General features: G+C 40.4%; 1 protein-coding gene across 1 annotated transcript in view; it reads left to right on the top strand.

The window, feature by feature from the left end:
• Nucleotides 1-13,016, top strand: part of LOC146636224 (basement membrane-specific heparan sulfate proteoglycan core protein-like) — a 103,652-nt gene that overhangs the window by 21,646 nt on the left and 68,990 nt on the right. Inside the window, exons 8-12 of the mRNA XM_085350303.1 lie at nucleotides 902-1,148; nucleotides 1,716-1,982; nucleotides 2,321-2,593; nucleotides 2,739-2,999; nucleotides 3,205-3,477. Coding sequence (XP_085206429.1) covers nucleotides 902-1,148; nucleotides 1,716-1,982; nucleotides 2,321-2,593; nucleotides 2,739-2,999; nucleotides 3,205-3,477 — 1,321 coding nt within the window. The remainder of the gene's footprint in view (nucleotides 1-901; nucleotides 1,149-1,715; nucleotides 1,983-2,320; nucleotides 2,594-2,738; nucleotides 3,000-3,204; nucleotides 3,478-13,016) is intronic.

Raw genomic sequence — 13,016 nt, 5'->3', positions numbered from 1 at the left:
CTGTCCACTATTGGACATCCTGTTTTGCCCACGAGGGTAGCGAGTCAGTCACATGACTGAAGACTATCAATACTGTATGATGAAATAAGTTTAAATTGAATGTGTTGTTTCAATAGAACAAGAACAGAATTAAACCCAAATTCAACAAAAATCTCTCAGGTTCGAATCAAAAATACACTTGGAAACTGAGGTCAAAAATGATTCAGATGTACAAATATCAGTGCAGTTATTGAAAAGATTTTCAAAGATCAAATGTGCAAATATCATATTATTATGAACAAGAGCAGCTTAAAAACAGAAGAAGAATCTAACACATTTCAAGGAAATATATTCAACCCTCTGAACATTGTAGTGTAATATGATGGCTCTGGGGACCTGCTGTCTATTTTTAGCCACAGCAATCTTAAAACTGCCTGCTCCCAAAAGAATTGCTTTGCATCCCGCGGGACTACAGTCCCAAAGCTGGCTCTAATGCTGAGCTCCTGGACAGTGTGGCATGATATTTGGTGTCTGATGGATAGAAGCATAATATCCCAGAGGTGTTAAGCAGAGGATTCCAATGATTGGTGGGAAATCAATGGAATCAATTCCTTCACCCTCCAGGAACTGCCTGCATAGTCTCATCACAGGAGGTTGAGCATTGTCGTGAACCAGGTGGAACCCAGGACTCCAGCACAGGGTTCTACAATGGGTCCAAGCATTTCTTCGTAGTACCTTATGGGAGTCAGGGTGGTGTTGCCTGGCCTGTAGAGTTCTGTGTGTCCCTCCATGGATATGCCTCCCCAGACAATCACTGACACTGAAAAAGTGATGCAACATTATTTTCACAGCCTGTTTGATATAAAATGTGAATAATGATCTTGTTTTGTTGTATTTCTAACTTTCAGAACTTGGAGAGAAGGTCACTTTGACAGCAGACAGCACAAACATACCAGCAGGGGACAGTGTGACACTGACCTGTGATGTGAAGGAGTCTGCTAAATTAAAATATGAATGGTTCAGACAAACTTCATCTGAAGAGAAGTCCATAATAACTCATGAATCAGGCAGAGTGATATCTGTCTCTAAAGGAGGAAATTACACCTGTAAAGCTGAAGGGAAAAATGTCACCATAACAGAAAGTGACTCAGTCACCATTCAGGAAACTGGTTAGTTTAAACATTTCATTTGGAATAAAACAACAAAGTCTTTAAGAAATCAGTTTGAAACTGTGTCTGTACAGGCACAGATAGAAGAATTCAGTTTTCTGTCTGCTTCTTGCTCAGTATGTTTTTACACATTTTTTATGTGTGTAGAAAAATGTATACACCTTTAGTTGTTACTGAAAAACATTAAATCATACATCATGCAGTGTAATCAGTGAATTAACAATGTATAACAATATATTTATTGATCTGAACAGAAAAGTAAATAAAAATACAATGAAACAAAAATAACATATTCATTCTGGATCACTGTATGTTATTTTAACTTACCTACAATAATATAATAATATGTTTTATGGAAACCATTCATCTTTTAAATTTTTAATCAGCTTGCAGAGGAACAAACACAGCTTATCAAAATCTTAAAGTAGTTAACAGATGAGAATCTGCACACTGAATGAATCCTAAAATCAATATATGAGTTAATTTTAAAGATTGCTGCACAACAAGTCATTCACATAATTATGATAAAAAGCTGCTGCTGGAAACAGATATGTTTTTCTTTCCCAGTTCGTAACAGCATTACAGTGAAACTGCAGCACAGCTGGTCTCAGATATTCACTGGTGAGACAATCACTCTCAGATGTGAGATTCAGGGAGGTGAAGGAAAGGTGTGGAAATATGAATGGACAGCACCCAACACAAACAGCCCTCCAACATCCAGTGAATACAGGATCAGCAGAGTTTCAGTGTCCCACAGTGGAGACTACAGATGTCGGGGTAGCAGTGACTATCTCTTAACAGGATGGAGTGATGCCTTCAGACTGACAGTTTCATGTGAGTTGGACCATGATTCATGCTGACATTTCATGTTTTCATGTTTACATCTGTCTTAACAGGAAAACTCCAACAATGATCCAGCTGTCTGCAGGCAGCTCAGGACAACAGTTTTTCTCACTGTGCAAACAGAAAGGAGAGACACCATGGAGGCTCTTAAAATATCAGCAAGTTTGATAAGAGAATGATAAATCAGTGAAATCTTCAGTTACAGGCTAATGTGCAATTAATCTTTGTGTTCATAGATACATTACTCCATGAATGTTTAAAATGTGATCAGTACTGAAATTTGCTCTTAATGATGATTTAATGATTTAATGGTTTTGTTTCTTCAACAGCAAGTAAACCCAGAGCCACACTGACAGCACACAGTTCAGTCATACCAGCAGGGGGCAGTGTGACACTGAGCTGCTCTGTGGAGGGCTCTGCTGGCTGGAAGTTTGACTGGTTCAGACGTGATTCAGTCTCTTCTAAAGCTCAGCTCATGAGAGGAAATAATGCAAACAGAGTTATTAGTGTCTCACAAGGAGGTCTGTACCACTGCAGAGGAGGGAGAGGAGATCCAGTTTACTACACAGAGGACAGTGCTCCAGTTACAATTCAGAAACAAGGTCAGAGTTAAGTTTTGTTGTGAAGTAAAACACAAAATAATGATTAAATTGAAATTAGAATTTATAACTATGATTTTTTTTTAATTCATTTTTTTTGTTTGTTTCCTGTTGATTTTTCTTTAAATGTTTGTTTTTTTGGGAACAGTTTTGGCTGCTGTGAAACTGCAGCACAGCTGGTCTCAGATATTCACTGGTGAGACAATCACTCTCAGATGTGAGATTCAGGGAGGTGAAAGAAAGGTGTGGAAATATGAATGGACAGCACCCAACACAAGCAGCCCTCCAACATCCAGTGAATACAGGATCAGCAGAGTTTCAGTGTCCCACAGTGGAGACTACAGATGTCGGGGTAGCAGTGACTATCTCTTAACAGGATGGAGTGATGCCTTCAGACTGACAGTTTCATGTGAGTTGGACCATGATTCATGCTGACATTTCATGTTTTCATGTTTATATCTGTCTACTACTCTTTGGTGTTTGTGGATCAAAAGGTTAATTACTATTTGAGGTATGATTTTTTTTATTATTAATTAATTTATGTTATTATTGTTATTTTCCTTGAAGTAAATGATAATCTAACGTACCCCCCCCTCCCCTTGTAAACACAACAGCAAGTAAACCCAGAGCCACACTGACAGCACAAAGTTCAGTCATACCAGCAGGGGGCAGTGTGACACTGAGCTGCTCTGTGGAGGGCTCTGCTGGCTGGAAGTTTGACTGGTTCAGACGTGATTCAGTCTCTTCTAAAGATCAGCTCATGAGAGGAAATGAAGCAAACAGAGTTATTAGTGTCTCACAAGGAGGTCTGTACCACTGCAGAGGAGGGAGAGGAGATCCAGCTTTCTACACAGAGGACAGCAGTGACGTCACAGTTAAAGAAATTTGTGAGTTTAAACATTTCATTTAGAGTAAACAATAAAGTCTAAAACTCTGAGAAAATTCGGAGAATTGCAGTCACCCTCTTCTTATTGTCGATTTTTAAAACAACATTTTTTTTAAATCCTTGCTACTTACAACCATTAAATCATGTTGTCATGCAGAGTAATCAGTGGGTTAATGATGTCTAAAGTTATTGATCTGAACAGAAAAGTTTATATAACACATTCATTTCAGATCACCACATCTGCTTTCTTTAAGGGTTTAAACTGAATATATTAAAAGGTTTGACTTTGACTATTTTTATAGAAGCCATTTGTCTTTGAAATTTTCAATCAGCTTTCAGAGGAACCAACACACAGAGTCAACTACAGTTTATTAAAATGTTAAAGTTCTCGGGTACTAGGGCTGCAACGATACTGATCTGATACCGATACTTTGTACAAAAACTTAATGTTTTATTATACACTGGAAAAAAGGGATTGGCCATCTCTTGGATTTATGTAAGCATCTTGCGTGTATTCAACACAATTGCCTCATGCTTTAAAGTTAAGTGTAACTATATAGTGTAGAAACTACATGATATGCAGAGAAGGTATATTAAATTGTTCATATCATGTTCGAGTAAAGTAAGTCAATAATATAGCAATGTTAAATCTCACGACACCGCACGTGATTTCATCTCGCACACTTTGGATCATGGTTTGAGGAAGGCATCCATCTCAGTCAAGTCGAGCAGCCGCCTCTATTTTTGGTATACCGAAAGAAGGACTGTTGGGTTTCTTAAAGTACAAAACCCCGCTGGAACACAAGACCAATAACTGCACGACAAAACAGGGCAAGAAGGTGCTCTTTGTGTTTGTGGCTCGCGAGGCAAGTCAGCCAAAGTTGAGGAAAAGATTCCTTCATCTGAACTCAGCCCACTTCGACTGATTCCTTCACTACAGCCCTTTTTATTGTCAGCAAGCAATCATTCATGAATATGCAATTACAAATACATTCTTAAGCAGGCATATCTGAACAACATCAGTGTCTGTATTCTGTGTGTGTGTGTGTGTGTGTGTGTGTGTGTGTGTGTAGGTGCATGTGCGTGTTTCCAACCATACTATACATAGACATACAACCTTTCAATGAACTTAAACTGTGTGTATGAGGTATGCAGAAAAGCAGAACTAAGTGTCTCGCTAAATGATAAGAACGGGAACTTGCAATAGGTCATGTCTCCATGTCGCCCTCCATGCATGGTAAGGAGCAATGTTTAACATGTTTAACAATGTTTTACATTTTTACATTTTTCATACATGTATTATGAAACACACGACTACATATTAGTTTGTTTGTTTTTTTTAGACTTAGACTACCAGTGAAATACAATAAAATTCATATTCGAATGTTAGGAGGTGATCGTGGCTCAAGAGTTGGCAGTTCATCTTGTAATCAAAAGGTTGCCGGTTCGAGCCCCGGCACCGACAGTCTCGGTCGCCTACTGGTTGCCTACTGCCTACACTGTAAACCCGAACAAGTTGACTGAACTTAAAACTTTTGTGGAAACTGATTACCTCAAAAGATTTAAGTACAAAAACTCATATCTTCTAAGTATGGGGTACTCAAAATTTGTATTTATTGTTAACCTAAAAATTTAAAATTATATTTTATATTTTATTAATTGAGCTTTACTCAAAGACTGTATACTTTAATTTCAATATTTTTGTGTTTCTTGTAGTTTATTATTTTGATGCAACACAATGCAATTATATTACAACCTAAACTCAAATTATCTGATTATTAATTAAAAGATATTTATGTTTCAATGTTTGAGTGTAGACTACTAACAAAAAAAAAAGTACGGAAATTCAGTTACTTTACATTTTGTTTATTTAACATTTTTTCATGAAAATTTAAAAACATCACAAATGTTTTTATAAAACAACTAACATGGACATCGGCACCATAAAGTGAGCATTATAAATTCTGTGTAGAACATTTATCTTTTTATAAAATCACAAAGGACGACATCAGTCCTAATTGCATCTTTCTCAAAATACACAAAAATGCAAAACAAAAAGTAAAATACTAATCACTTTTTTTTAAAATAGAAATGAAAAACAATTTTTTAAAATGGGTACAAAGACGATCAGCTTCCAAATAACCAGATAAGGCAGTCAAGTATAGGAAAATTAGGTAAACTGATGGAGTTAAATCCACCCAAAGCCTGTAGTAAACTTAAAGTGCTTAAAGTGCTTCAAACAAAGTGCTCAGTAACAGAGTGCGTGTCCTAACAAACATTGCCTTATATTCCTTAAGAGCATGTAGGCAGGGGTTTCAGGGGTTTGCCGTCATCAAGCCCCATGAAGATATTTTGGACAAAGGCAAATGTGTGAACCAGCTTCCTGGGGTAGTCTAAATGCAGAGCATAGATCAAGCTAAACAATAAAGAAAATGCATCTGCAAATCTGGGAATATCACGCATCACCTAGCCGCCTTTCACCACAACAGCCATGCTTGAGGAAGTAAAATGGACTGGACTGGGAAGCGCCGTCGGTAACCACTGTGAGAAGGGCAACTGAAGTGTCAATGAGGGTCGACTCATCCAATGCGTCCGCCTGGAATAGACACAGTATCAATGGTAAATGGCCTGTATTTGTATAGCGCTTTACACATTCAGTCATCCAGACATTCACACCCATTCACACACTGGTGATGGCAGCTACATTGTAGCCACAGCCACCCTGGGGCGCACTGACAGAGGCGAGGCTGCCGGAAACTGGCACCAGCGGCCCCTCTGACCACCACCAGTAGGCAACGGGTGAAGTGTCTTGCCCAGGGACACAACGACCGAGACTGTCGGAGCCAGGGCTCAAACCGGCAACCTTCTGATTACAAGGCGAACTCCCAACTCTTGAGCCATGATCGCCCCAATTAAATAAGTAAGGTTGGTTTGAGAGAATGTGACAAGCATGACCTGTAATCTAGCAAAACATTCAGCAGTGTAGTGGGTTACTTTGTAACGAGTTAGGGTACTCTACTTTTTTTGAAAAATGTACATTAACGTGTTAGCTTCTTGCATTACATAATTTGTATTTTTGTTATTTTTCTAAAAAAAAAAGTAATTTTTTATTTCATGACTTTATCTCAAAAAGAAACTAAATCTTGACTTCAGCCTGGTTTTTGGGCCACCTGCAGCATAGCCATAGTGCTGTGATACGCCTGTGCCCTGCTCCTGACCTGTGTGTGTGTTTGTGTGAGGGTTTTCTAAAGAGAGGGTATTTTGTTTGTACAATTTGGTAGCTGCTAGGGTATTAAATTGTATTTAAAAAAATCCATAGCATTTTATCTTACTGGCAGAATTTAAGTAATGCATAAATACACTTACATTACATGTCTAAAAGAATTCTGGGTCCTCCTCCCGCAGGTATACAGGAAGGGCACGAAGTACTGCAGTGCGTTTCACATTGATATCAGGCGCCTCCTAAAAAGGGAAAAGAAAAGTTCATTTAACGCAAAGTTTTCAGGTGTCATTCTTTGGGGAGAATACATGTTTATGAAACTGCATGACATCAGACTCTACTAAATTTTGGAGACTTTTCTTTTAAGATACAACCTTTCTGTCTCTTGTGACAGAGAGTCTGTTTCTTAATCATTTGACAAAAACCCTACACAGTATTTTAAAATAGTGTTCTCCAGATCAGAGCTGTAATCTATATAGAACATGGGGTTCAAAGCAAGGAAAAATTGTGTGTTTATCAGTGAAAGTTTTAATTTGTGTTAATTTTATCATTATCAATATATGAAATCTTCACCTTAAGGGACTTAATGAATGGTTTCTTCTAAAAATTAGAAATGATTGAGTCATTTCACATCATATGAAAATATTAATTTTTAATACAAATTTGGCCCTATAAAAATGGAAACTCAGTAACAAAGATAATGGAGATTCTCTAAACACGAGCGAATATCACAGTAAAATTGTTGATTGTGATTTACACATTGGATGTATCCTCAGTGATTTGGTACAATTATACAACATTTTATAAGAACTGAACAACTGATGAAACAACTTACTTGTGTGACCACATATGAAGTGTTATAACTTACCACAAAAGGTGAACTGTGCCACTGACCCTTGGTAGATCTGCACATGATAAAAAAAAAAATGCATTATAAATACTAACACAGCTATTAATAATTAGGGGTACATTTAAGATGTTAATGTCACAAAATAAAATAGACTGGTAGAAAGAAGTACAAGGAAATGGTAATGGGGGGAGCCATGAAAATAGATCTTTTCAACATGATTCAGTGTGACAAAGCCAGGGCATGATTTAAAAAAAACAAAAAAACAGGTTGTCACGGTCCTGGGTCAGTGACCCAGTGTTTTGAGTTTCTTGTGCCTCTGAGTTTTTTGTATTATGTTCTTAGTTCTCTTTGTTGTCCCAGCGTATTCTTTAGTGTAGTGTCTTAGTTTGGTGTTCTTGTATTCTGTTTAGTTCTGAGTATTTGGTAGCTGCCCTCTGTGTTTCTTAGTTGCTCTGTCTCCCCTAGTCTAGTTTGCGTCTGTGCTAATTCCTGTTTTACTTTGAAGGTCTGTGTCTCATGTGAGTGTATCCTACTTTGCTCCCTTGTCTCGTCAGTTCTGATTTCTCCCAGCTGTGCTCTCCTTCTGTGTCTCATTCCCCTCGTTACTTCCCATTGTATTTAAACCCTGTGTTTCTCTGAGTCAGTGCTGTGTTGTCCCTCAAGCTGTGTGTTTCCTCGTGTGCCTCTCTGCAAGCTGTGAGTTTATATTTTCCCAGTTTAGTTTTGTATGCTCGTTTTCTGTGAGCAGCAATTAAAGCTGTGATTTTGAGTTCATCCCCTAAGTCTGAGTCCTGCATTTTGGGTCCAACTCCTGCCTGCCGCACAGCGATTCATGACACAGGTCTTTTAACCTAAAAATGTTTTAATGACCATGAAGAAAGGACTCTTCAATAGATTTTTCAACTCACCTGTGTTTACTGTCTCCACCTGAAATTAATTGCAGTCTGAATTTTTTTTTCTTCTGTCTTTTTGTCTTTGGTCTTCAGCCTTGGAAGAAAAAATAAAAATATTGAAAACCTTATCAGCACACTAAATATACAACACCTTGCTATATTTCAATTGTTTTAGATAGAAGTTACCACTGCTAGCTAAGTCACTTTTGAACGATGCTAATGAGAAGGGGAAAAAAAAAACCCTGCCGAACAATGAGAGTGCTGTTGTAAAAACGCCAACTTTCTTGCGTTGGCAAGGGGTCGTTAAAATATCACTAAGACCCTTTCTTTATGTGTGATTCTTAGTAAAACTGTGTTTTAATCGTTAAAACTGTAAAACTGACGACATAATCTATGTTTGAAAAAGAGCGCGAACAACAGCGAACAACAATTCACCACCTGGGTCTGTGCTTTTTAACACAACAGCGCATTCGAAAACAAGTTATTGGCTGCAACATATTAATATACTTGCTTTTTTACGGGAAAAAATAAACATAACGAAGGTTCAGTTTTACTTACAAGTTTCTCCAAATGTGTTCTCCAGTCGCTCGAGAAGGGCAGCCATATTGAACAGAATTTTCTGTCAACGTCGTTCAGGTTAGAGAGAAGACGTCATGACGTCCACATGCGGAGCTCGGAAAAAAACATTTACTCAAAAATCATAATTAAGAAAGCAGTATTTACTCTTAACTTCTAAGCCATGTACAATTATAACTGTTTGAATCGTTAACCGAACAGAAAAGTTTTAAGTTGTTTCAACTTTGTGAGGAATTTTAATTGTTATATCCACAAACTTTATAAGTCAGGTAGACTGTTGGGGTTTACAGTGTACTGGTGGTGGTCAGAGGGCCCGGTAGCGCCAGTGTCCGGCAGCCTCGCCTCTGTCAGTGCGCCCCAGGGCAACTGTGGCTGCAATGTAGCTTGCCGTCACCAGTCTGTGACTGTGTGTGTGAATGACTGAATGATTCACACACACATTCAGGATGACTGAATGTAGTGTAAAGTGCTTTGGGGTCCATAGGGACTAAGTTTATTTCAACTTAATATGTTTAAACTTTAGTTATTCAATTTATCAAGTATATTAAACAGATTTGACTGGTTTCCAATCTACTCAGTATTTTTAAGTGTAAAAGTGTTGCCTCAAAAAATTTAAGTGAATGTGAGTTTTAGTTTTTAGAATGTAGTGCTCCGATTACCACTGGGACCACTGTTACCTTCACCCTCCACATCTTCCTGAGCTCTTCTCTGAGGCCTTAGGATTTCTCAAGCTTCTATGTTCCTTCTTCCTGATGTTGCTGTCATTTTGAACTGCTACATCTACCATTACAGCCGTCTTCTTCTGTTTGTCTACCACCACTATGTCCGGTTGTTTAGCCACCACCATTTTGTCCGTCTGTATCTGGAAGTCCGACAGGATCTTACCACAGTCATTCTCCACCACCCTAAGGGGCAACTCCCATCTTGACCTCGGGACTTCCAGGCTGTACTCGGCACATATGTTCCTGTACACTATGCCAGCCACTTGGTTATGGTGTTCCATGTATACCCTGCCTGCTAACATCTTGCACCCTGCTGTTATGTGCTGGATTGTCTCAGAGGCATCTTTACACAGCCTGCTGGATTGTCTCAGAGGCATATTTACACAGCCTGCACCTGGGGTCTTGCCTGGTGTGGTAGACCACAGCCTCTATGGATCTTATGCTTCTGTGCTGTCTTTCAGTCCAGCTTTGTCCAGACGCTGGTAGGACTTCTGGATGTCAGCCACTTCCTCTATCTGCCGGTGGTACATATCATGAAGGGGCCTGTCCTTCCATGATGGCCCCTCCTCTTCCTCGGGTTTCTGCTGCCCAATATTTTTTTTTAAATTTAATTTAAGTTTATTTTTGCCTGTCCCGTTCGGTACTTTAGCAATCAGAATTGTTGTCTGAAGGCCAGGAAAGATGCCCAATGGATTTATTTTTTCAAGTGGACAAAATATGCCAATGCCACATTGTTCCACTTGATTAATCTATATTGTCATTGTTTATTTATTTATTTTATTTTAAGTTATTACAATTTGGACAGACAATTATATGGAAAGGGAGAAAGAGAAAGAAAGGGAGAAAGAAAATAGAGGGGAAGGGGGGAAAGTAAAAGAAGACACTGTGAAAATCCATTGGATCACCTGTTAAAAGAAGAAAATAGCAAACAAACACAATATAGCCCCCAGAGCATGAAGTTGGCGTGGAGGAGACCTGGGCCCGGACATCCACAGCCCAGTGGCTTCTATCTCCTCCTTTGGCCAGCTTATCACCCCAGCAGGGTACCTGATCATGGGCAGGGCGTAGGTGTTGATCGCCCAGATCTTGTTCTTACCGTTCAGCTGAGTCCTCAGGACTTGCCTGACCCTCTGCAAGTACTTGAAGGTTGCAGCTTTCCTAGTGGCCTCTTCATGGTTCCCATTTGCCTGTGTAATCCCCAGGTACTTGTAGCTGTCCTCTATGTCTGCAATGTTTCATTCTGGTAGTTATATCCCCTCAGTTCTGTCTACCTTCCCTTTCTTTGTTACCATCCAACTACACTTCTCCAGTCCGAACGACATTCCAATGTCACTGCTGTATATCCTGGTGCTGTGGATCAGTGAATCAATGTCTTGTTCACTCTTGGCATACAGCTTGATGTCATCCATGTACGGGAGGTGGCTGACAGCTGCTCCATTCTGTAGTTGGTATCCGTAGCCAGTCTTGTCAGTGATCTCACTGAGTGTTTCAGGCCTATGCAGAACAGCATTGAGGAAGGAGCATCTCCTTGGTAGATCCCGCACTTGATGGTTACTTGTGCTCTGGGCTTGAAGTTGGCCTCTAGTGTTGTACGCCACATCCCCATTGAGTTCCTGATGAAGGCTCTTAGGGTCCCATTGATCTTGTATAAGTCCAGGCATTCCAGGATCCAGGAGTGGGGCATCGAGTCATAGGCCTTCTTGTAATCAATCCAGGCAGTGCACAGGTTGGTCAGCCTAGTCTTGTAGTCTCGGGCGACTGCTCTGTCTACCAGTAGCTGGAGTTTTGCACCTCTGGTATTCTTGCCAATCCCTTTCTGTGCCCCACTCATGTATTGACCCATGTGCCTGTTCATCTTAGCCAGTATGATGCCTGACAGGAGCTTCCATGTGGTACTGAGGCAGGTTATTGGTCGGTAGTTGGATGGGACTGGTCCCTTCTGGGGGTCCTTGAGGATCAGGACTGTCTGGCCTTCGTCTCTCATCAACTAGCAACTGGTTCATTTGTGCTGCCAGGCGCTCATGGAGTACAGTAGGCTTCTTCAGCCAGTAGGCGTGAACCATGTCAGCTCCTGGTGCTGTCCAACTCTTCATACTAGACACCCTTTCTTGGATATCTGCCACTGTGATGGTTACTGGACCCTGTTCAGGGATGTTGCTTTGGCCTGCCCTCAGATTCACTAGCCACTGAGCATTGCTGTTGTGGGTTGCGTCCTTCTCCCATATGCTCTTCCAGTATTGCTCCGTCTCCAGCCTTGGCGGTGCTGTTGTCATATTGTTCCCCTGCCACTAAGACTACACCTTAGCTGGTTCTGTGGAGAACAACTGGTTTATTCTCCTGCCTTCGATCTCTCTGGTGTACCTCTTCAAGCGGCTGGCCAAGGCTGTGAGTCGTTGCTTTGCAGTTTCCAAGGCCTCAGGTATGGACAGCTTGCTGTACTTCTTAGGCACCTTCTTCATCGCACCTTTCTGCAGCTCTGATAGCTGGCTAACCTCCCTCCATGCTAACTTGATCTTAGCCTCTAGTCTCCTTCTCCATGGGGGGTATTGCTCCTTGTGGCTGTTCAACTTGTAGCCAAGCATCTCAATGATCACTGCTGCCGTAATGTAGATCAGCTTGTTAGTCTCGGTAATCGTGGCGGTAGGGTTGTCCGTAGCATTCACATCATTTAGTAGACCTTCTGAGGGTACTTCACGTAGTCTTGGTAACCAGCTATGGGGGATCCAGGTTTCAAGCTTCGCCATGATCCTGTCTTTCAGGTCAGTTACTCTCACATTCACTGATCCTTCTATCGCACTTGGGGCTTGGTGCCCGATCTCGGATGTTTTTTTTTAAAAGTATTTTTTATTATCCTTAATGTGGGTTGGAGATGCAATGACCTTAAAGCTGCAGGTGACCATCTTCACTGACCGCACCATCTGTGACGGAGGACTCATCTCTCCTGGTGTCCTGCAAGCAAACAATCGTATTTTTTAGAACACCAACTAATTTACTTTCCTAAAACATTATTTTCTGCATTTGCTATAGAATAGACCCCAATTTAGACAATCTCAGGCTCCCTCCCCACCAGAAAGGTGACATTCAATGTCCCATTTGTCAGTCTGGATAATTATCAGTCAATTTGGGCCTAAAGAGATATGTGCTTAAAAAAAGGCCCACCTAATTTAAATGTAATCATTACATGCTTGGCAGCACGGTGCCACGGTGGTTAGCACTGTTGCCGCACAGCAAGAAGGTCCTGAGTTCAATTCCAACATCAGGCCGGGGTCTTTCTGTGTG

This window comes from Diplotaxodon limnothrissa, linkage group LG3 (assembly GCF_057381915.1).
Source record: "Diplotaxodon limnothrissa isolate DT_005_m linkage group LG3, D_limnothrissa_male_GT1.1, whole genome shotgun sequence".
Classification (NCBI taxonomy): Eukaryota; Metazoa; Chordata; class Actinopteri; order Cichliformes; family Cichlidae; genus Diplotaxodon; species Diplotaxodon limnothrissa.
This window is presented reverse-complemented; position numbering and strand designations above follow the sequence as displayed.